Raw genomic sequence first — 25,619 nt, forward strand, 5'->3', positions numbered from 1 at the left:
CCCAGCACCGATCGCCAGACGCGCACTGACACTACAGCGTATCGCATTATCTCTGCTGGCTGCCAAAGCACGCTGTCTGCGCTCAATCAGATACTGGTCCTGTGAACTGCCAAATGGAGTCAATAATCCTATAAATGGAGGAGTACTGAATAGGGACTGGATGCTGGCCATTAAGGAGGCCATGGCAGGGTTTTGCTTCAGGTTTGTTTTTACGAAGTATTTACTGTACCTAATTCAAGAGTGTGGGATCGAGTTTGCAAGCGTGAAGATTTCTTATTTTTATTTGTGTCAGTTCAATACACAGCACCCACATATAGCTTTCACACTGGTAAAATACTAGGAGTTTCTCCGTAAAACCATAAAATAATTCCTTGCTATTTCTGGCATGGTGTTCATAATCAAAGCTATATCGCAAAACTACCTGCTTTTTTATACAAGTACAGAGAACAGGCTCGCATAGGGCAAACCACACCATTAATGCCGGTGTGATGGGAGCAGGCTCCTGCTGCCCGGCTAAGAGCTCGGGCCGCTCTCCACAAAGACAAGAATACTTTGACACTAACTGAAGCTGGATTTGGCCATGAGTGATGATAAATCTAAAAAGTCCCAGGAGAAGTTCTGGTCAAAGGCAGGATTTTCAGGAAATGAGATTTATTGGAAGGGGGGAAAAAAAGCTTTCTGGCTAAGATTAAATTTACTGAGTTTCTTCCCGTGATGTGTTTTGAGGGAGAGAGGCAGAGAAGAGTGGTTGGGAACAAGTGCTCTTCCCTACCTGAGTTAAAACCAAGCTAAAATTTCCTGAGAAGTCCAAGGATAGGAGAAAACATCCACTGCTGGTAAATAACTCTGGAAAGTGACCTGTAGAAGTCAATTTACCAGAACCAAGCTGGTCATTCCATAACTAAGTTTATAAGCAAGCAAAACATTTGGCTCATGTCAAATACCAGGGGTCACCAAAGCACTTTCCTTGGTGCCCAAGGCCAGCCCACTGCAGCTATAATCGGCCAATCCTCCTGAGTCCTGTCATTTAAATGAGAAAAAAATTTATGGTTGTTTATGTAGGCTTTGCGCCAAGCCTGTTTCTCTGATAAGCTTCTCTGCTGCATTTGTGTCTCACATCCGATATAGAGTCCTCTGAATACTGGAGACAGCATTCCTTGGATACTTAAATTAAAAACACAACGTTGGGCTTGGACAGAGGAATGGGAACTTTATTCACGTGGCCTAGGCACTAAGGGCTCTGGGGAGCAGTGCTGGGAAAGTCTTTTTAAGATCTTACATTAGTCTGTGTATTTAATGACATATAATCCTCAAAATGGTCCTCCATAAACTGTAAATATGTATTATTTGAGCAAGCAGTTATTTCCAGTAGCATGCTGCAGCAGCTGTATGGCTTGGCTACCAGACACTGCAAGTGTTTCCTCCAGCAAATGCATTTATTTGTGATATAACAATAATTAGTTATTAATTTACAAAGCTTCTCACTTCTCCAGTACTTCAAGATCAGGATCTTCAAGCAATTTCAAAATATTAATGAAACCAGCACAGCATCACCCATGTGAGGTAGGTGAGAAGGATTATCTCCACATGGGCAAAGCCAGACAGGCAAAGCAATCTCCCCAAGATGACAAGGAAGCCCACAGCAAGTGGAGTAAAACCCTGTCCTCCGAGTCACAGGGCCGATTCACCCCTTCATGATCACCAACCTATCAATCCTCTCAGCTAAGAATGTTTTCTCTGTTGTTTGCCAAGATCCTCTGCCAGAAGAAAGTCTGAAAGACAGAATGCCAAAGTCTGCTGCCACTGTTTATTTTATAAATGTGAAGACAAACTTTACCAAAAATAATCTTTTATTTTGTTTTGTACATAGCAAGATTTTTATGGGAAACAGCTTTTATAGACACGCAAGAAATAAAAGCATCCTTAAGGTGAAGAGTGGCAGTGGAAACCTTTTATCTGTGAAATTAATTTATAAGATAAAACCAGGCTGCTTTCTGGTGTAGAACATCAATGAGTTTTCAGGCCATATAGTCATCTCTCCCTTGAAATAAGCAGTAAACAAGAATTATTATTGAGGATGAGTTAATAACCTAGCCTGGATAGGAGGCATGGACGAGGTGCAAAGGGAGAGAGTCCTCCTGTTATCTGCATCCTCATGTGCTGTCTAACAAAAGAGGCAAAACCAGATTTCTACTTCACACTGTGTCCTTTGCTAAGAGCTCCTGTCTTCGTTAGGCAGGACTCGCAGGGCAGGAGTGAGAGGTGGGTGTGTGGCCCGGCAAGAGGGGAGAGGAGAGGTCCTGCCACTGTGTTGCAGTGTCACCAGGCGAAGGGATAGCAAGAAGTTCGAGACTGGAGACAGCAGGAAAACAGGTAACAGGAATAAGAACAGAAAGCTATTCAGTTGTAGAAGTACATCGGAAGTTTGGAAAAGGAGCTTTGCTGGTGAGGAAGGACAGACTGAAGTTTCCACAGCTGCAAAGTGATATAATCTTGCCTCCTTGGTAAGGGGATGATGAGCTGCCAGCAGTCTGGAGTCTTTAGACCCTGGGAACTTGGGGATCTAGGAGAAGCCTAAGATACGCATAACAAGTCAAAGTGGGAAATGACCAGAGTACAGAAAGATTTCAAACAGTGCCAAGAGCAAGGGGGCAAGCTCACTATTTTCTGGAGCAAAAGGTACTGACATGTAGTTAAGATCTTCACTAAAGGAATCCATTGTGCTCATTTGAAATGAAGAACAGAAGATGTCCCCACAGAAATAACAAAGTCTGAGTTCTTCAGTAGTAGAGCAGGCACGTGCCGGAGCAAACGTAGGCAGAAAGAGGGAAGAAGAAAAAGTCAAGGGAGATGGAAAGCTGGCCTTCCCTTCTTCACAGAAGATGCATCAGAGAAACTGAAGTTCAATCCTTCCAACACACCAGGAAAAGAATCAGGTAATGGTGGCCCACAGACCACACTTTGGGTCAGTTCAGAGCAGGAATGGTAAGATCCACACATCGAAAGGGCAGGACAAAGGAAAGATGGAGATTCAGTCTGATGATAGGAGACTATCCAGGTGACACGTTTAGAGGGGAGGTCCAAACACAGGAGCATGGACATGTTTGTGTGTGAGGACCAAATGTACTGAGACAGGCACCGGAAAATAAATGATTGGCTGGTTGTGGGAGGAAGAACTGATTTACTGAGTGTTAAAGTGATGAAGGACAAAACTGATTAACTGGCACATGCGGAGACAGAGTTGATTTATTGTTAAAGAAGTGATTATGATCTATATTAAATTAGAAATTATTTCAGAGAGCTACGGCATTCTGGGGTCTAGTTTTCAGATGAGTAAAGGACCAAGGACATCACTAAAACATTGACTAGGCACTTTGCAAAATACATAGGGACAACATATAGCAGAAATTTACATCGTTAAATCACAGGAAGCCAACTGTATCTCCTTTCATTTATTTTCTTCACTTTTTCCCTTCCACCTGTTTTTCCCTTTGCTTTTAGGTAATACTTTAAAATTACAGAAGCTGGAAATAGGAAACAGAAACATCTGTTGATAATGTCAGTGACTTGTCTGCTCTATGTTCTGGATTATCTGGATTTCTTCCCCTTTGAGAGATGAACTCAACAGCAGCCCAAGGGAATCTTTTCTCTTGGAGAAACTGAGATGTGTTCCAAGAAAAAATTTTAAATGGGTGGAGGGGAAGGCAAGCAAGAGGAGGGAAAAAAGAGTACAAGAGAAAGATAAAAAACGCACAGGTGACACAGGTTTCAGACTAAGACAATCAAGACCTGTAGATAATAGATGCTGATAAGGAAACGGAAATTTTAGCAAATCTTGTCACTCTAAACAATAGGTGGCATTCCAAACACACAAAACTATGCAAGGAAGTGATTATGTTCTCTGTGGTTTTTACAGAGAAATAAAAAACGGAGGCAGAAACCTTGTTAATTAAGAGTCTGTTTTTTTGTACTTTATGTGTTTTCCAACCCCTGAAAGGATCACAGGTGCTGTCAGTGATTAGTTCCACATTATGAACACAAAAATATTGTGGGAGGAATACATCTATGGTCAGTCAATCAATGCAAAGAAAAGTTTCCATCATTAGTTGCCAGGCAACCCCCACCAATTAAAATAACCATCAAAAGTCATGCATTTCATACTGGAATAATTAACAGCAGAACGCAATTACTACCTTTCAAGGAGACAGAGACAAACCACCAGCCAACTATTCATCACATGCACTCTGATAATCAGAAATGGGGAATGGGAATGTTTTCCATTTCTCTGTCAGCTAGCTACCTATCAATACCACCTTTCCCTGGGGGTCAGCCTCCAGATCTACCAACACTAGCTGCTAAAGCAGCCCTCAGAGAGGAGTGATACTCTGTATGAAGACCCCTCCAACCAAAAAAAACTTTAAGCACATGCATCTTCCAGTATCTGAGATGTCCTCATGGAAGCAAAGTCTAGGACTAGGCCAGTCAGATGACCCACCCTCAAAAAACAGGTTCTCTCCTAGAGCTGAACTAACTTTATTTAAATTAGTCACAGAATTACAAGCCTTTCATGACATAATATCTAACAATATTGTCTGTAGAAGGGACACGGTCAATGGACTGGTCTATTTATCTAAGGTCAAGCACACAGATCAGTGCCCTTCTGTACTAGGGCTAGCTGGGACGACAGAGAGCAATACGGACAAACTACTACATACCTCCTAAAATATAAAAGCCAACTAAATATGTTCTAAATAAAGGAGACTTTCCTGTGTCCCATCTCAAACATTTCTGATTACCCATTTCCCATCCCACCCTTTTTTGTTTTTCTAAAGCCTGGAATATTATCAGACTAGACATGGATCAAGATAAAGGAAACATTCTTCTACCAATCGGTACCTGAAGGTACTTGGGCTCTTACACAGGCCAGTATCCAAGTTTGACTTTTAATTACCAGAAGACAAGATTACATTCCTTTGCTGAGACTCATTCATGGTTCAGTCTTGCGCAAGGTGAACTCGAACCATCTGAAGCCAGCTGTCACCTCTACGATCCGACTGCCTCTTTTTCAGGTGAGCACCTCCCTTGCCGTGAGTTTTGCATTAATGGGTTTGTCTGGGACTGCAGTTGCAGACATACCTGAAATAGCTTTTAACTATCTGTCTTGATAGGTGTTAAAACGGAAAGCGCGGGGCTAAGCACAGGCTGTAACTTATCCCAAAGACACGCAATGACTCAGGCAAAATTCTGCACTCCTGCAGCAACGCTGAAAGTTATCTCAATTACACATCTACACAAACTGCAGCCTTAGCAGCACGTACAGCAAATCCTTCAGTCCTTTTTCCTAACCAAACTCGCACCTCTCCAAAGTGCTTGGCTTTTGCCATGAATCACACCTCAAAGTAACTGCCCCACACGCAGTGTGTCAGGACCTACTGCCAGCTCCAGTTATGGCTTGGAAACCACCAAACATTCAGGTGGCCGAGAACTCAATCCGAACGTGGGGTCTGAGTAGGGGATGAGTAACAATCGTAGTTATGCAAGTTGAGGGCATCCAGCTCTCACACTCCAGGCCACGGGGGTCAGGGAGGAATGTTCCCACATGCACAGCATTGAATCACCCGCCAGCTTGACTTCCCCTGAGCACCAGGTATTGGCCAATGGCTCTGGCAGGAGTACAGACCAAAAATCCCAAAATTCCAGTCTACTCCAGTTGGACAGTATGTGGTTAGAAAATGGCAGGGAAAAGCATGCAAGGACATTAGCTACCCAGCAGACTTTCACTGCACAGCAACATACCCCTTGTAGCAACACTCATTAGCTTCTCTCCCTTAAGTGTTTTGCTGTGCTTCCTCGGCGCTCAGAAGCGCTGCATAAAGCGGTGGCAGTCAGATGAACAGATACTGAACTTGCAACTCAGTCACCTAAAAGGCAGCCACAAGGCACTAAAGAGTTAAAAGCCACTGACACACAGATATTTGTACCGCTGTGATTACCAACTCTAACACTGGTGGACACACAGTGTAGAGCTCATAGATTTGACACTGAATTTTGTTTTATTCTATGTGAAAATCACACAGAGAATTTAGTTTAAGGCTACAAAGCAAGTACTGGCAGCGTGCAATTTGGATGTAGTGACTCATGCCAAACTTATAAATACGCTGGGGGACAGAACAAATATGAATTGAAAATGAACCTTCCACTGAGAATTTGGGTATTTTAAAAACTCACCAACTGCTGATAAATATACACTGAAGGGACACAGCTCCCTTAAGATGTTCTGTGCCTTACTACCACCAAGGGCAAACAAAGATTCAACCTGGGGCAGCAAATACACAAAGACCATTTTCAGTGTCACAAGGAACTTCTCCATACAAGCCAGGACATGAGTAACCTCCTATTAACAGATATATACATACAGTAGCACTGAGTGGCCTCAGTCAGAAGGGAGCTGTTGTCACCAAGGCTTAATATGAGCATAAAGGCAGGCTGCATCCACAACCAGGAACCAATTCCCTTTTCACATCAGTTGGAGGGCCCATGCTAACTCAGAACTGCTCTTCATACCTTCAGGGTAACAATACCTACTGCTACAGCTGTCCCACTTGGGCCTCTTAAAATGGCAGTGCTGTCAGCCCTTGCTGTGATCCTTCTCTTAGAGGCTTGTAGCCATGAGCTTGTGAAGTCTGGACAAAGGCTGGTGCTGAAGCAGCAGCAGTGCCAGTAATCAACTGAACTGCGATACCTTTACGAGCTGTTCCTTAAAATGAAACTGCTGTACGAAACCCCTGTGAGTGCTCCAGTCTGATCAATAGCTACCAGGTAAGAAATGAGCTGCATACCTTTGGGATTATACAGTTTGCTTTAGGCTTGTGATTGATCTTGCAGTGATTTCCTGTGTCTTAAAACCGGTGACAAAAGTGCAAATTAAAGGTGAATGGCATGCTCGAACATTTGCCTTCATGTAAGAGAGAACACGTCCCTGGTTTTTATGGTGAAATACCTCTCAGCTTTAAGAGTACAGAGACTCCAAACCCTTAGTTCTGCAAAGCTTATTCCCTGCCCATCTCCTACGTCCTCTGGTTTCTACAATCGCTGCCACTGGATTAAAATTTTCAGCCTGAAGAGATGCTGTGGATGGCATTATGATCTGCAAACTGGAGGCACCTGGTAAATTACCTTCTGTAAGGAGTATCAAATAGAGCCCATTAATTCCTGCAACCGATCACCTGCACTTAGAGGACACAAGCAATCTGACATTATTGCAATTATTCTTCAAGAAATCCTGTCATGCTCTGCAATACTACCAAGAGGGATTAGATGATGAGCTTTACAGGCAGACATTTTTCAGCTCTTGTCTTCTGTAAGCAAAAATCTGCAACTGAACTCCTGCCAAAGCTAAAATTTTACGCTTAACAGAAGGGACAATGTATGTTGCTGGAATTCATCTCTGTTATTTAAGATTCAGCAAAGCACACTTACATACTTATGTATGAGTAACATAATATATTTAAGCACATGTTTAAGTGTTTTGCTGAATCAAGGCCTAGAAGAGGTTCCACTGGTGTTAGGGATGAGAGAAGATTTGAATCTACATTTAAAAACCATCCTAACAAGCTTCAGTTGTTTTCTCTAAGAGATTGTGGATAAAGATCTACATTGAACTACTCGATCCCAAGGAAACCAGATCGCTTTGGCTTTTTACATTAGCTGAAGAGAATTACCTGACCTCTGAAAAAAGCTATCTGAGGAGCATGGCTTTTTGCAGAAGGCAACAGGGGTTTACACAGAGACATAACAAAAAATAACTGACAGAACAAAGTCCTGAGATGCTGAACTTGCTCATTTATGGGAGCAAGGCTCCAAAGCCCACTAAACACATTTAAGAGGCAGAAATGCAGCATTTTATTTTAAAACACAAAATGTGCCTGCTAGGTAGGTCATTTACTTTTCCTTTCCATTCTTCTTTCGACCTCGGCTCACTGGCAAGATTTCCTGTTTTTTTGAGGAGATCCTGTACAACTCAATCAGTATATTACTGAGTTTTACCCCAAAGCTGCTAGAACCTAGGAAGACAATGAAGAGATTTACCATCTGAGCGTTTTACCAAAACGTCTAAAGGGGACAGAAGTCTCCTGTTTATTTACTGTATCTCTGAAATATTTCCTTATCTTTCTGTGCTCGTGTTCTCAAGCGCTAACTACCAACACCGCAGAAGAGCCCCGAGAATCCATCCTTGCATCCTCACATTTCTGCACTAGCAAGGCTGGAGTCCTCACAGAGGTGCCTGCATCTGTGAGCGTATTTTAGGTTTTCCTCTTAATTACAAGCAACACAAACCCTCCAGCAATGGAGTGATATACAATGGCAGGAGTCAAAAGGACAGCACTGAGGCAAGCACTGTATACTCCCTGGCTGATGCAGGATGGCCCATTCTGCCACGTATGCCCTTTTTAACCAGGGCACCTGGACAGATGGCCCTTGGCACTGAAAACAAAGTTAAACTCAAAGAAGTGCCCAAGAAAGGACTCTGACTCGGGTAGAATTTCCTACTGAGGGTCTCTTCCCACTTCTCTGCATAACTGCACTTGTCTTCGCTGAGCTGAAAATACTCACTGCTGAGTGCTGAAACAAGGCCCTTGGAGGCTCCATCACTCATTATCACACTTCAGCCTGAGTGGTCTCCAAACCACAACTTTTCCCAAGGGTTTGAAGTATTTTTTTATTATTTTTTTTAATTGTAGCTCGTTAAATACTGGGCCCTTATCTAAATCAGATGTCTTCAGGTACAGAATTTTTCTTCTTTGGTTACTGCCTTCTACTTCTAGATTCATCATATTGAAAGTAAGACTGATAACTGCTGGAGCAGAGTTTGGATCATTCTTGTTATTTGGGTGAAAAAAAAAAGAGGAAAAAAAAAGGCAAGCGTGCGCTCTTACTCTATCTCAGATTTGTAAGTATACATAGGAACTGTTTTTGGCAGAGTACTAATGTACTTCTCCACTCCCCTGTCAAAGGCTCAGAAGGAGCATTAGTCCTTGTGCTGTGACCTCTTGCCTAACAAAGGTCATTCATGATCACCCAGTCACCTATGTATTGAATCTGAAAGCTTGGCTCAACTTAAAACACATTACAAAGGGACATTTGGCCTTACTTTGAAAACAAAGAAGAATAGAGAATCTGCCACTTCTCTTGCTATTTCATTCCAGCAGTTAATCATCCTAATTGTATAAAAACTGTCTTTGATTTCCTATTTGAATTGTGTAATTTCAGCCTCCAGAAAAGATCTCTCTTGTGTTTGTCTCTAGTACAAACAAGACCACTTTCTAATGCTGTTTTCTGGTAAAAGTATTTACAAGCTCCAGCCACATGTCCCTCCCATCACTGCTGATACCCAAGATACACTGGGCTCTCACGATTAGCTTTCCTCCAGCCTTTAATCATCTATGTAACTCCTTTTGGACCCTCTCCATTTTTTCCTCATCTCTTTAAGGTGAGCACCAAAACTAGAGTGCAGAATTCTCACCTTGGTCCCACCAATGTCACATTGAAGGTAAAATGATCTCCCTGTTGATAAACTGTAGTACTGTGAGAAGTTTCTGTTTGGTTCCTTGTAGAAGAGGTCCTGTAAAGCCTTTTCAGCAGCACACTTCAGGATGCAATTCCCATAGATGGGACCTGCACACCTCATTCCCAAGGTCTGGATCTACTGGCACTGTCCTGAATCACCCCCGTTTTCCCAAGGACCGCACAGCCCCAGATAAAGTGGGAAACCAAAGAGTTAATGCAACACCCCCTTTCCAGCTATGCTCATTTTGATACTATTTGAGAGCTGAGAGGAAAAGCTCTGCTTTTGACTCACAGTTGGATGTAGCTGAACCTAAGCTTTGATCAAGTTTTTTCACCTGCACTCAAGCACTAACTGCCACATTAACAGCACATCCACCTTTTCAGTGCCTAACATAAGAAAGTCCCCACACATTCCCCTTTCAATGGGATTGTATCAGAGCTTGCAGACAGAAGGAAATCCAAGTCCTCCTTACTTGTGTAACATCCTGGCAGATGATAGCTGGGCCCTCCAGCCCGCGAGCAGTACAGCGAGAAGCTCAGAAGACAACCTGGAGCACTGTTTCCTCATGCGTGTACGTGACTCACAGAAAGCTGAGTGAATCACAAAATTCCACCAGCACTGTTGGGTGGGGCAAAACTACGCTCCGAACGGGACATGTCTGAAGTCGCCCTATGGTAGATGTACACTGGCCACACACACCTCTCCAGAGCAATCATAAAAACTTGTTGTGCTTTTGAATAATTAAGTCAGGTTTGTATTTTGCTGTTAAAATACATTCCTCAGCCCTTATACATTCTTCTGAGGAACAGAGTGACCTGTGTACAGACCCCTGTGGTAGCAAACATGCATCCTGGCTACTTAAAAAAACCACGTCTGCCCCAGAGAAGAAGCTGGAACTCACCCATGCAATTAGGTTAGGTTAATGTTGGCAATGAGTGGATAGATATTATCCGATATCATATTCTGTAATCCTCTGCTAAGCAGGATGCTGTTCACTTTGGGAGCCAACAAAATAGCTACTCATTCACTGTCAGACTTGAGCAAAGTCAAGAGCAATCCCTGAAGGTTTGAGATGAGTTTATTTTAGAACCTGGTAATGGTCCAAAGTCATTTATAAAGGTCACTAAATTCTATGTTCAGGTTGTAGGCTTCTTTAAACCAATATTTATCTGTACAAATCTCAGGAGAAATGACAATACTTCTCCTTTCATAGGAGTGAACTTTACAATGGTCTTTTCATTATCAACTTATTTGGTTCTATGCCAATAATCTTTAACTCTTTTTCTAATGCTTAATTAATCCTTTTTGTAAACAATTTACGCTTGGCACGTTCTGCTCAGAGTAAATCTTTTGCTGTGTATATGTACTGCAACAAGATCTTCAACATCCAGGCAAGTATTTTAATATATTAGGAACCTAAATAAATGTTTGGGTATATCAAGAAAAATCACCTGACTCCTGAAAATTGAGCTCTCGTACTTCCCTTGAACTCGGTGGGAACTTGTGAACTCTCAGCAGTTGCAGACAAGATACTGAGGAAGTTTCCAACTTAAGTTCACAATGCTTGACTTAAGGCAAACACTTCTCAAAGTGCTGCCCTCAATTTTCCAAGTCCTGTTTCCCCTGGCAAAGCCATGACTTCCACAAATCACATACAGAATACATGATTTTTCAGATGCATTCAGATTAAAAGAGAAACCTAAAAAGGTCCTGAGAACAGCATGTAGGAGACAGTGGTTTACCTGCAAGTTTTCCTCTACAAAAATAAAACATTGTAATAGCTTAATGTTTCAACATGCAGTTTCTATTTGTTCTTACCACATTCAAACATAAGAGAACAATTTTTAAGCATTAGTTACACACAGAATTGACAAATATACATGTTTGACTGGAGTTGCATTTGCAAACAGGAAGTGTTTTGGCTGCATAAGTTTTATCGTTTTTCTGTAAAAATGATAAATGCACATTACAGTTCCATAAACACAAGCGATTAAAAGTATGTAGGTGCTTATAACTGCCAGGCTGAAGCCATATTGTAAATGCAGCCCTTCAACAAACCAACTACTACTTTTCTGGGCTGTTGCTTAGGAAAACACCATTGAACACTTACAGATGGCAAGTAAAAAACAACTTTTGAAGCTGGAGTCTTGTGTGGGAATTTTGCCTCAGGAAGCAGGCAAGATGAGGTCTCACTTCCTACACTGGTTGCTAAAGGAATACATATTACAAAAGGAAGCCACTTAATAAGGCTACGGTAGATCTGACTTACCACAAGAGCAGCACGTGAAGCAGTTGGTATGATAGAGGTTACCCATTGCTTGGCAAGCCTGGCTCGCTCCATACACACCTTTTCCACATTTTATACAAATACCTACAAAGCAGAAAGACAATGAAAGTTAGAGTCCTCCACAGCTCCTAAAAACAGCTCCAGGCTGTTGATTTGTAACAGTCAGGATACCCCCATCAGGCCCTACATCAATGAGCTCCTCACCCTGAACAGATTCAAGTACCCAAGACAGCAGGAGGCAGCTTGAGTGAAACAAATGCATGGAAATTAACACAAAATAAAAGGCAGGGGGGAAGCCTCTGCTGGTATTTCAGTGCATAGAGACTAAGGCTGGCTGAAGACAGAAATCCAAAGGAGGCAGGTACAAAAAGATAGGACAGAGAATCCACACACTCCCTGGAAATAACTCCGTTTGCCCAAGAAATGATTTAGTGAGACCTTCACAACTAAGTGCTCCACTACATTACATTCAAAAATCACTAATGAAACAATAATTCAGTTCAAAACCAAAAGACTTCTCTTTGCCTCTCTCCAGCAATGCAAGATCAAGAGCACTGATCCATGGTGAAAGCCATGCAGTACCAGGAAAATGGGTCTGTCAGTCACATTCAATAATTAACTCTCCATGAATAGCAGTATGTAACCTCATAAACATACCCTGGCACCTTACAAAACAGAAGAGCGAGGCTTCTGCCTTTCTTATGGTCTAAGGGCAAAAATTCTGTCTGGCAGTTTTGCTTCAGCGGGGTCAGAAATTCACCTTTGCTGCCCAGGCTGCTCTTGGGTGATGCCAGGGATGACTCCCACAAAGCCCACATGAGACCGAAGTATGAAGAGCCAACGTAGCACTGGCAAAGTCAGCGGGTAGCTCTGTACACAGCAGACTCACAGGAAAGGTCATGATTTCAATAAGCTCTGCAAAGAGCATTTTGGGGTTTTGTTTGTTTGTTTGTTTTTAAAAAGCTTTCCCCTCACAGCTTTAAGAGTCTTTTGCCTATGCGTTTATTTCTGTCTACGCATAACCTCTCTAAATTCAAACCAGGACAGGGAGATAAGTCAAGAATCACTTTGCTTTTGTATCCTCACAAAGAGGAAACAAAATGCTGGAGAATCCATGTCCTTCTATCACATACTCAGGACTACTGATTTTAAGTTTTTCTGAGATGTCCATTGGTCTTTATCGGATTATAGCAGGACAGTACATCTCAAGACAAGGCCGGGTGATTTTTTTTAAAAATACTACAGTAGAAAATAAAAATGGAGATTTTTTTGCCTCACACAACTCTATAATGAAACTGCTGTGCTCCACGTGCTGTTTGAGGCCCTATTTCTACAAATGCACGCACAAGCTTAGCATTAATCATTAGCATAAAAATTGCTAATATACTTAAGACTCTTAAGAACTTGAGAACTATAAAATTGGGCTTTAATCATCCAGAATTCTCCCCTGCTGTGCTGTGAACACTTTATACAGACAAACACACAGAAAATACAAATGCAAGCTGTTTGGGGGGAAATTAGCATACTATGAACTAGCAGAAACTTTAACAGCAGAAAAAACAAAGTTAGGCTGACAAAGTGTTTGGTGTCTCTGTTCTGTTTCCATGGGTTTTGCTTTTCTTCACTCCCAGTACATGAACTGGCCTAAGCTACCACGCCACAGAGACAGAAATGCCATCTGTCCCTGGCAGGTAGCTGTACGGAGATGAGTAAACCTGGCAGAAGAGCAGTTCCCACTAATACAGCTCAGACTTCAACCAGGCTCTCAGCGAGGCAACAGTCATAGGCAACATGATGCCCATGAATATCTCTGCCCTCACCTCAGGTATTCAAGACACATTTTAAACACCATTTCTGATACCGAACTGTTTCAGCTCAGTGCAGCATTAACACAGCCACCTGTATAGGCTGTGTAGTGTGATCAGTTTAAATGGGATACTGTCAAGTTAAAAAAAAAAAAAAATTGTATTTGAAGAAATGAATCTTCCTATGCTACTAAGTCAAATACTGAACTGGAAAGACCTTTCATTAAATCATGGGTTTCTTGGTGCTTATACCTTTAACTCATTTCAAATCATGAAGAGAGATTAGCCTTTCATTCAACTAGCTCAACATCCTGGCACAATGTTGCCATTTTGGACCACAAACGTATTTGTCAAATGAAACAATTTTTAAAAACAATAAATCTATTAATAATAGTAGTTTAAAAAAATTCTTAAACCTGATATTTCAGTGTTTCAGTGAAGCAGGAACTATAATGCTAATATTATCAGATACCAACATCCCAATCTAAACCTGTAATACAAACGAGCTGCCAGTTAGGTCCATCACTTCATTGCAAACACAATGATGAGAAAATGCTGGTCCTTAGGCTAGCTCAGCTCTGATACAGAAAACGGGAATTTCAGAAAATGTGTTGCCTTATCCAAGGCTGTTACGTCTACTTATTTGTAACCAAAGGTTACGACAAAGGTCTGCTATTTGCCATGAGTTAACGGTTAACTGCTGATGAAAGATGGTTATTGACTACCGTGGACACCGTGATCGGAAAAGGCATCCTGTCAGCCAGCAGCTGCAGGAATGACTCCCAGCAGCAGCACAGCATCCACAAACCTGCTCTCTGTCTCGTCACATACCACAAGCTCTGCAATAACCTCGGTCCCTCCTGGCCCTGAGGCAGGGGGGGTTGCACATACAGCAGAGAACATGGGGTTCACGTCTGAAACAAGCAACCTTTTACTTCAGTGTCAGGTCTTGGTGCGACGTTTCAGTTCGCTCTTGGCAGTGGAGCCAGAAGAAAGCCCTTCCAGAGCTCCCCAGCTATCTGCACCCTTCTTGCCCATCTTTTCATGCCGACCACATACCCAGGACTGGCAGCTATTGGTAGGCCATCTGACTGTGAGGTTACACTGAGAGATCTACCTTTTCCCATTTACACCTTATAGTACTCAAAGAAGAGCAGAAATCCAGTCCGTAATTCTCTGGCATTTCTGCCTATGAGCTCTCATGCTAAAGCCATGAACTGCTTTGATAAATGAAGTTATTGCTTCATTTCTTTGCCATTGCTCCACTGAACCAGCAGAAGCAAAAGAAGGATTTATCATGGATGTTAAACTTACATCGGTCTCTCCAGCAAAGGATTCGTTATAAGCAGCTGTCAGTTTGTTAACTCGTTTTCTCTAAGAGACTAGTCATTAACTCCAGGAATGAATGACCACAGAGATGATTAGCATACTAAAAAAGCACATGTATAATTCCAAAAGTGTATTTTGGAAAATATATATGCAGCTGTGGTGTGAGTATAGTGTGAGCTCATAACTGCCTAGGAAAAGCACTGATTACATGGCTGTTCAGGTCTGGTTTTCCACAAGTCACAGCCCAGACTGCACACTGCAAGCTTGTGAAAGCCTTGGCATTAACAGCTACCTCACCTTTTTTTTTTTTCCAGATTTAATTCCAAAGCTTGTTAAACCACCTATGAAGAATGTTCTGTTACAGAGCAAGCATGTCTCATTTCTAACACTTCACTTGATGTGACTTCAGATCAACCGCTTCAGCCTTTAAACCATTCCTCGCCCCTCCCGACACCTCTATTCTAAGCAGCCAACTGTACCTCCAGTTCTTTTAACACATCAACTGTTGCATTTCCATACAAGTCATCAGCTCTTCTACAGATATGGTGTCTCTCTTTAGCTAGAAAAAGATGTTACAAGATGTTGCATATACCCAAAGTTTGCATAAAAGGTTGGCTGAGTGGGAGCACAGCATCACAGCACTCCTTCGCTGCGGTGAAGAGATATTTGCATCCTCACAGTGTTTAACCAAACATGAGAGTAGAGACCGAACAAACGTACTCTGTGGACCATGGCAAAAGACCACCAACAAAAATGACACTAGAAAGAGAAGGAGCTCCAGAGACTCCCTGCTGGAGTTAGCTGCAGCACATTGCAAGCGTTCCCCCACACCTTTAACCAGTCCACTGAGCTTGACTGTGTCAGTCAGAAGAATATCTCTGGATGCAAGCCAGGCAAGCCTCCAGCACTGTACGGCAACCCAGTCATCAGAAGCACGATGCTCTCTGGGCAACTCATGCATTAGCAAAATGTTAATATCAGCACCAGGAGAAAATAAGACAGGTTGAGGCAGTCAATGATTTTGCTCCAGACTCAAGAGACCGAATGCAATGCATTATAACAAGCAAACATGTCAGCAACAACCTAGCGAAGATATTAAAGCGATACGATTTTTGTTCAGCCTGCTGTAACATACTTGTAAGAGTTCCCTGTAGTAGCCTACACATTCGAAGTTCAGTTTGGGATCTGTACATCAAATCCTGGGATGCTATTTTGAACACGCCAGTACAGGCTGGTACCTCACACAGCAGGTACCCAGAACTGGGAAAAAGGCAGTAGACAAAGGTTAAATGGAGCACGTATAATGGCAGATACATAACCACCTTTTGGCCAAGCTTTGTCCTCAGAAACGTGTGGAACTCGGCCTGTGCCTAATGCCATCCTCACTTAACCTTAAGTCAACAGTTCAGCGCACATACAAGAAAAATGGTGCCACATGGCCTCTCAACTTCAGTATGCAGCAGCTAAGTCAGAGGGAGAATCTGGCTATCGCACTCCTTGACAGCACGCCACGGCTCAGGGATGAGCTGCAGCTTTACTGTCTTACAGCCACACCGTATCTCCAGGATAACTGCTACATGCTGCCTACAGTAGGAAACAACCAAGCCCTGTCATCAAGAGTTATGGTAAAGCTAAAATTAACAACTAACACATGGCACAGATGACTCCCTCCCTGCCTCTGGAGTTCTGTTCACACTGCCGTGCCGGGAAAAGGGCGGGTGAACATCACACTGGGCTACTGCAAAATCCCCTCTTCTCCTCTTGGACCGGAAAAGACCATCTCTATATAAGCTTTTCCACACCTGTGGCCTAGCCAGGGTGCAGGGGCAGAGAAATGAAAACCTACAGCTGCAAAGCGGGAAGAACAAAGGAGGAGGGAAGCCTTAACTCCGCTCAAGAAGTCAAACTGCAGCAACAGGGACCAGCTACAAGAGCGGGAGGGCTGTGAAGGGGCTGCATCAGATGCCTGCGGAGGTCACTGCCCATGGGAGGTGATCCCACACAGGCTGCAGTGCCTGCAGCCCATGATCTCATGCCCAGGCAGCTTTTACACAGGGTGCTGCTACTACATTTAAAAAAATATTCTGCTAAGAAGTTGGGTAAATAGCGAAGCATCAGAGTTGTCCTGAGCCCAGGCAGCTGTGTCACTGCTGCAGCAGTACCTGCCCGAGATGATGGTAGCTACTGTGCAGACATCCTGGACTGCAGCAGCTCAGATGCTGAAACATGACTTCAGGCAAGAAAAATGCTCCCTTCCTTCCAACAACCACAGGAGGAGGGATCTTCCGACATACACGTCATCTTCACTCAGAGGCAGACAGAAAAAACAAGGCACCTACACAGTGTGCAGGGGCAGAGCCTCTTCTCAGCAGCCAAGCAGGAGCGAGGGAGTCAGCCCAGAAAGCCCTCCCAGCCCTCGCCACCATGGGTAGCTCTTGCTGGAGGGCTTTAAATTTGTCACCTGGCAGATGCCTGGCAAACATACCAAGGCTTCAATACCCAACAGAAAATAAAATTTGGTATGTACAAGTTATAAACAAACAAACATATCCTGGACACACTCAGCGGCAACATCTTGTGATACGACCAATAAAGGGACTGTCTGGCTAAAGCTACCAGCACTGCCCTCCCCCAGGGGAAGATGAGAAGACACCAATACTTGAATTAAGGTTGAAAATGACAGACTAAAAGTGGAAAGTGCTCAGGTAAACATTTTAAGCTCCCCTCCCAAGCCACAGCCCATCCACACCTGGCACCACAACACCCCACGGCCGGGAGGGACCTGACCCCATCCAGTAACACAACTCTGGCTTGCAAGTACCCACATGCTCCCCGCAGAAACCATGCTGGAGGTTGCAGTAGGTTAAACTGGAGGAAGATAGGCCACAACAGCTAACAAATCACAGCTTAAACTAAGCAAGACAAGAAGCAGGCTACAACCAGGAAACTTTTGCTGTCATTGTTAAACCTTATTGAGATTTCCCCTGACCTTGCTTTCCTCCTCAAGGAAAGAAGGTAAAACCCCCACCAACAGACTACTAAGGCCCTTGAGTGACTGAGGCCTAAGTCCCAGATATATACCTGGTGACCTAAAAAGACCTCCATCACTTCAGTGCCTGCCTCCTAAGGAGGCTTTAGTCAATTAATACACAGGCCTGGGGCAGGAGGGATGCGCATGTATAACTTACTCAGAAAAATCAAAGTTTGAGATTAATTTACACTTTGTTACAAACTCAATGAAGTTCACATTCACTGAAAGTTTTGTAGAAGCAAGCTCTAGGTTTAACTCCAGCTCCTGGAGTAACTTTCATTAGCCCCACTCTGCCTACTGTTTAACAAGGCCGTGGCTCACGTAGGACAAAGCTGCTGGGAGAGGTCATGGCCACGAAGGGAGGCGCTGGGAGCACTGCCAGGAACAACAGCGCTCATCAGGACACGGGAGCTGAGCTCTACCTGCCTGAGGAACTGGCACTGCCAGCAGGGCTCAGTCTCTGCCTATTCCTACTTGCTTCAGTAAATATGTGGGCCATTCTGTTTTGTCAGAAACTCCCCAGAGTTTCAAACGTAGAGTGAGGTGATGGGCAAGAGTTTGGGAACATAGAAGGCTGTAGAAACAACTCTCAAACAGCCCTCCCGGACTCCGTATTTTAGCAGCTATGAGCCCAGGGTATGTCTGTGCTGGTGAATTAAACCACGGCAGCTCCAGGTCAGCGCTGCAGAGTGGGAGATGTCATGGGAGCCAGTATCAGCTCTGATGAGCAGCTGCTGGAAACTGGAAGGCTTTTGTTACTGTTAAAGTAGATCCACCCAGTCACACAGTGAAAGCCTGAAGCTAGCGCAGCAAATGCTTATTGCTTCATACAGTATGTGAAATTACTGCGCTGAACCATGAAATTACTGACACTATCTGCACAGAGTTCATCCTGCCTCGGCCGCAGCCGGCGTGCCTCTGCATAACTTCCCTTTGTGTGGATCTCCGACTCTGCCGTGCAGCCTCCCGACAGCACAAGGCATATCGCAGGCCTATTGTTCTGCGCAGTGTTTTAGTTACACTGACACTTGGTTTACAAATATTCATTTCTCTGCGCCTTGATTTACTGCATGGCAGTTCCAGCATGATTTATACTTCTCACTTGGCATTTATAGAAAGATCGTTTGCTACCAAGGCAATGAACTGGAAGACCGAGTAGTTCTCGTGGCTGCTCTATCGTCTATGCTGCTTTGGGTTGCTTTGTCCATGATTCAGAGCTCAGCTGACTGCTCAAGCTTCATGCTCAAGTTGACAACCACAGCACAAGGGGACTTGCAAACAACTATAGCAACTAAATTATTGACAAAAAAAAAAAAAAGAAAGAAAGAAAATCCTGCTTCTAAAAGTACCTTGTGATTACTGGGATTAGCAAAGCAAGGAGACATGTACAGCTGGGGGGGGTAAAAGAGAGCACCACTGGGAATGAACGATTTGGAGGGAAAAAGAGTATCTGCAAAGCCCCTTCCCTGTCCTACTGCCCCTCCACTGCTGAACATCTGAATGTCTCGCTGTAGACATGCATCCTCTTGGAGCCCAAAGGGACCAGGTCAACAAGGCCTTTCAGCTCAAATCACACTTACTTTGCCTGGAACATAATGACTGTGATCACACATATAATTCAGTCTATTTGAGGAGTGTAAAATTTCTAGCACAGTGGCGCGTGCGCGCGCACACACACACCCCCCCCCACACTCCCCACCCCCCCAGAAATGAGTGATGTTCCTGCAGGTCCTAGTTTCAGTCTAGAAAGATCTAACACCAACATCCAAAGCTCCCCAGTGTTCCTGGGCGAATTTCTTGTTGGGAAGCTGGTGTAGAGCACCAGGGGCATTCAGCCCAGCTGTGTATTCACACTGATTTAGGAAAAGGGCAGACCTTCATACTGGATACTCCAATATAATGGGCAACAAAAGAAGTAGCAGTTCACAGATAGTGATAGGAGATTTCTCAAAAAAATACTCAGGTTGCAAATGGTCTCACACATAAACATTTAATTTTTCAGTTAATATGGATTCTGCAATTTATATCAGTGCTTTAATTTCTACAAGCTCATTTAGCTGGTTGCACCAGCTGGAGATCATCTGAGCTCTGGGATGAGATGCTTGTCCATGCCACTACTTCAGATTTACTCTGGCATAACGCAGGTCAGAATGTGAACTTGCTAAATTTTATTTAAGCTGTTTCCAGTGGCAGGTTTACAGACATCAAGACAGTTTTATTACAGTAAATAAACAAAATATTTAAAGCTCGTACTTTCATCAGCTTTCCTTTATGCTTACTGATACCACACATTAATAATAGTGCATCTATGTACACACTGCAGATTTTCCTATATAAACGACAGTGACCACAGTACAGACAGAACCAGCCAGCAACTCTGCTATACCAGCCCTCTCTTCCAGTTTTGACTTAGTTGTCCTTAGCAAACCATTTAGTTGCTATGTCTTGGCTCTTTTCTATACGAAATGGGAGCCACTGACACCTGTGTGGTCTTCAGAGAAAAGACAGTTAAACCTTCTGAGATGACATGGAAAAGACAGAATCCATTTAAATGCTTCAGCTTAGAAAAATCTGTGCAGCCAGGTAACAAAGAGTGATACTGAAAGCACCAACAATGCAGCCCAAATATCCTGAACTCCACAGCACGTCAGATCTGAAAACATCAGCTGCACAGACGTCAAGTTGGAGAGACTTTTCACTACATTCCCCTGACATTGCACGTATGAGTCATCACTCTAATATATGGCAGAAAAAGGTCATATATTACAGCTGCCTTCCTTGACATATTTAAAATGGGTTCACGATTAAACAAGGAGACTAGTCTAAAAGTTTCCAGGTGCACTGTTCTGTTTTCCTAGATAACGGTCTATTTCCAGAACAAGCATGAGAGTCTGGAAAAGGCAAGGCATTACACAACCACATTCGGTTATAAATTCAGCAGCTCTTTCCACAAGCACTACACCTCCACAGCAGCCCCGCATTTCCACTGCCCACCCTGCAAAGGTGCCACCAACTCTAGCTCATTAGTTCTCACCTGCCACTTGGAGGTTCTTTACCATTTCCAGAAGTATAAATAGGTTTGCTTAAACAAAAGCATGCATATAGGTAAGTATTATAGCAAGCTATTTAGAAAGACTGATCTATTCACTTAAGGAAAGCTAGAAACGACTTAAAAACCTCCGTCACCTCAACCCTCTGAACAGTTTTTTTCAGTCACTGCAAGTCAAGTGACTCAAGGATGCTTTGAGAACATGGGGAAGAGGGGTATACCTTCCTGTAAGGACATCCTGCAGGAACAACAATTTCATAAAGTCATTTGCCATAGGTTTCTCCCACCTTCAGCTCATGAAAGATTTTAGTTCTAAGTATCTATGCTGGCAAGCCTCATTTTCCCTGCCTTGGCTGCAGGGAAAAGCCCAGCCTCCTCTGCAGCTGTAAGGCCCAGTCCAGGGAGATGCTCAGTGCTAGTGCAAACAGCCACACTCCTCTACTCCAGTAGGGCAGGAAGACTCTCAGACCATACGAAAAGCCTGTCCTGATCTAGCAAGCCGAAAACCCTTGGGACAGCTCATCAAATACAGCACTAACAACATGTAAACAGGATATTCTAATTTTGCCTCATCCACCTCCAGGAAACAGTAACACTACATGCTATATATGTAGGCTTATTTCCTTCCTATGGATCCAATGGGGGCAGGGAAGTAAAAATCAGCAGGCTGCCAACGTTCACAGCAAAGTGAGGCTTCTACAGACCTGGGCAGTCCCATGCATTCGGCTGCTCTCCACTGCAGGCCTAAGGCAGACAAGCGGTGGTTGTTCCAGGCTTTAGTCAGATTCCTCTCTGCGATGATTCTTACAAGAGGGTAACTCTGAGCTTCACGTAACCATGAAGGGACCTAAGCTCCATTTTCATCCTCAGTGACTTGCTCTCCAAGGCAGCTGTGGCCAGCAAGCACCGCTCAGACTTGTAGGAACGGGCAGATCTCACTTTGCTCAGTAGTGACCCTTCCACTGAGGAGGGCAGCAGCACTGCAGTAGAGGAGGCCATGTTCCAATGACTGAATAAATCCAGCTTTACAACTCTTAGTATTGCATAAAGAGATGCCACACAGTGTAAAGTACCAATTGTTAACTTCATATTGGCAGGATTTCTGCTAGGTCAGGTATTGTCTGTCTGGACTGCTTTGACTTTTTGCTAGATCAGGTATTGTCAGTTCTGGATCAGGTAACCGTCTCCTCTCCAGCACCTGGCGTGAACTCCAGGGTACGTGGTCGGTCTGGCTAATTCGACAGAAATGTGAACACGTACTTGATCCACATCCAGGTGAATGATCCAGAAATGCATAAATATCACCCTCAGGACCATCCCTCTCCCCTGCTTCATCCCTGTCTTGCTCATCTTGACACAAGATGGGATCAGAGTGGGTATGAAAGGCCAGAAAATTAGGGGAAAAAAAAAAGAGCAGATCTAGTTTTCTCAGATGAAAAGAGTGAGAAACAGGCATGGTCACAGCGTCAACTAAGACATATGCATAGCGAGTCTCTATGCACTCAGTTATGCACTGTTTCCCAGCTAGTGATAAACCATCACCTGGTTTATCACTGGGTGATAAGTGATAAACCAGAAGCTGGGTGCAGAGGACAAAACGTACAAGACGCTGATCAGAGAGTTATCTCAGAAAGGACCTAGCAAATAAGTCAAACCCCAACTATAATGGGGTTTTGGCATCATCTGCTCTTTTCTAAACCTGTCCACTGCACCTGCAGCCAAACCCTTGGCCCATAACCACTGTGAAGAAACCTGCAACAACTTAGCCGAAGTGCTAAGCTGCTCCTATTAAAGAACACATGTCCTGCAACAGCACTTGGCACTGAGATGCAAACAGTGAAATACACTTTGGCCTCAATGGCTAATGTCAAAGGCTATTTGCTTGAGGGCAGAAAGGATTTCTCTTTCAAAATGATCACTGTGCATAGTGCTGGCATCAGTGCCCCAGTGCCTAGTGAGTCTTGTCTTCACTAAACAGGCACCAGCAGCTGCCAACCAGCCCTCAGCGCTGTGGGACCCAAATGCACATCACAGCAGGCCTGTTCCCAGAACTAGCCCTGGGAGCCTTCTCCACACCCACCCTGCTCACCATCTCCGTGCCAAGACGGCAAGGCATCCTCTTTTTAAGCTGAATTTTGGAAGATGGGACTCCGTTTCTTGTGGAGCTGGATGCCAGACTCAAGCCAAAGTAGTGAACAAGTGGCAAGATGCTCTTCTTTCCCATTCCTGACATGCCACCACCCAGGCATCACTCATTTAGTGAGTAACTCATCAGCCCCACCACCCTCAGTCATCAGACAGCAAAGGAGTAATGGCTAAATTTTTAGCAACACTTACAAAAATACAAATAAAGCACAGCTGCAGAGCAAACATCTCCAGGACAACTATTCATTAAGAATCTTTCTAGAGGCAGCAAAAAGAAAACTCCAGAACTGCAAAACCAGGGAAAGTGAGCAGGCAGAAGGGACCGAAGGGTTAGGAAGGTAATTTTCCACTGTTAGTTACAGTAAACATCTCCAAATAATGTGATCTTATGCAATTTATCAGCCAAACCTCCCTTCTCCATTTTGAAAGGTTACACGAAGTGGTGAAATGTTAATTTATATCTTAGAGGACCAGCTAAAAAATAACAGAAACATGTAATCTTCTCATAATTATAAAGTCAACACTTGACTGATATGAGAAGCCTCTATTCATAGCAGCTAAAAGGAGCATTCATTCCTCTTTACATCATCCTTCAGTGTTATGTCTTGATGCAATTTTCAACAGCAGGTGAAATCACTAAAAATTGGAAACAGGGTGAAAAATTTTCCTCTATCTGGTTTTAATTAAAATACTCAGCAAAAGACAGAAGAGCAATAAAGAGAGGTAACCCTTTCCACCTCAATTGTGTTGTCTGTTCATCGTTACACAGAGCCTGGTGGAAACCCCATGTGCAACATCAGTGGTAAGTATTCTCTGTACTATTAAAGCAGTGGTTCAGATTAGGATCATGACAAAAGCAATAAAAGATAATTCACATCTGATTATATCTATGTGGTAGGTGTTTTGTGGCCTTTTAATTTTCAGAAGGTCCACCTGAGAAGCAGGAACCAGAGGAGCTGCTATTGGGAAGACCAGAGGAGACCTGAGCTGCCCCATGGGCTCTCATCACAGCAGTGGAACCTTATGTCTGGGCACTGGGTGGGAGCTGGTGCCTCACCCACCCACACCAGAAGCTGACACAACCCACTCCAAATCCTCCAGGCCCTGTGGTCCCCTGTTTAGACACAGCTCGTGGGAAAACTGCCCAGACACTGGGCATGGACACATGCATTGCATGGACAGAGCACGGGGGCACCCAGCTCCCAGGTGGATGTCCAGGGCATGTGTTCAGCTTCGGTATTCCCATGATCCAAGACAGTCAGGTCTGAACACCAGCTGAAGATGCTGTTGGCTTTCTTTGCCACAAGGGCACACTGCTGGCTCATGTTCAGTCGGACCCCAGAGGGCCTTTCTGCTGAGCTGCTTTCCAGCCACTGGGCCCCCAGCTCATACCACTGTACGAGGTTGCTGCTCCCCAGGTGCAGCACTTCACACTTCCTGTTGTCAAACTTCATGAGGTTTCTGTTAGCCTATTTCTCCACAGGCTGAATGACAACACACACACCTAGTCTATCAACCATTCCTCCCAGAGTAGTACAAACTGCAAATGAGCTAAGGGTGTACTCTGTCCCATCGTCCAGGTCATTAACAAAGGATGTTGAACAGTACTGACCCCAGTACTGACTTCCAAGGTGTACCACTAGTGAATGGCCTCCAACCCAACCTTCATTCTGCTGGTCACAACTCTTTGAATCCAGCAGCTCAACCAGTTTTCAGTCCATCTCACAGTCCATTTATCTAGTCTGTAGACTAGATAAGTTTGTCTAGAAGGATGTTATGGGCAACGATATCAAAAGCTTTGCTAAAGCAGAGATCAACAACGTCCACTGCTCTTTCCTTATTCACCAAGCTTTTCATCATAGAAGGCCACCGCGGTTTCCCTGCTCCACATTTCCCGTAGCATTCCTTTTGCTCATACATCTGCAGAAGCATTTCTTGACCTTCACATCTTCCATCAGATGCAGCTCCAGGAAAGCCTTGGTTCTCCTGACCCCAACTGCATGTGCTCGTAGTGTTTTTATATTCCTCCTCTCCCTACTTCCACCTCTTACACGTTATACATTTTCTTTTCATTTCTTTCTTAGGAGCTCATCCACACAGGCCTCCTGTCACTCTTGCTTGACTTCCTGCATGTCAGGATGAACCATTCCTTAGCTTGGAAACAGCAATCCTTGAAAAATCAGCCAGCTCTCCTGGACCCCTTTTCTCCTCTTCCTAGCTACTTTAGAACTCCTTTAAGTCAGTAAGGTACAGAATTTATATATGGGATATCCTAAGTCAGGACAGTATACAGGAATGCTCTCCCCTGTTGCAAGTTCTAGTAGAGACTGGACTTCAGTTTTCAAGTAAAGCTTTCCCTAACTAAATTCACAACAAAATTACACGGCTAAGTAAAGAGTTACTTG

At 43.8% G+C, this 25,619-nt stretch overlaps 1 protein-coding gene across 2 annotated transcripts in view; it reads right to left on the reverse strand.

Annotated features, from left to right (window-relative positions):
• The window catches only part of WTIP (WT1 interacting protein), an 83,554-nt gene that overhangs the window by 40,230 nt on the left and 17,705 nt on the right, over positions 1-25,619 (reverse strand). For both annotated transcript variants that reach the window (XM_068411633.1, XM_068411634.1), the window contains one exon: positions 11,838-11,939. In XM_068411633.1, the coding sequence (XP_068267734.1) occupies positions 11,838-11,939 (102 nt within the window). The remainder of the gene's footprint in view (positions 1-11,837; positions 11,940-25,619) is intronic.

This window comes from Nyctibius grandis, chromosome 12 (genome assembly GCF_013368605.1).
Source record: "Nyctibius grandis isolate bNycGra1 chromosome 12, bNycGra1.pri, whole genome shotgun sequence".
Taxonomy (NCBI): domain Eukaryota; kingdom Metazoa; phylum Chordata; class Aves; order Nyctibiiformes; family Nyctibiidae; genus Nyctibius; species Nyctibius grandis.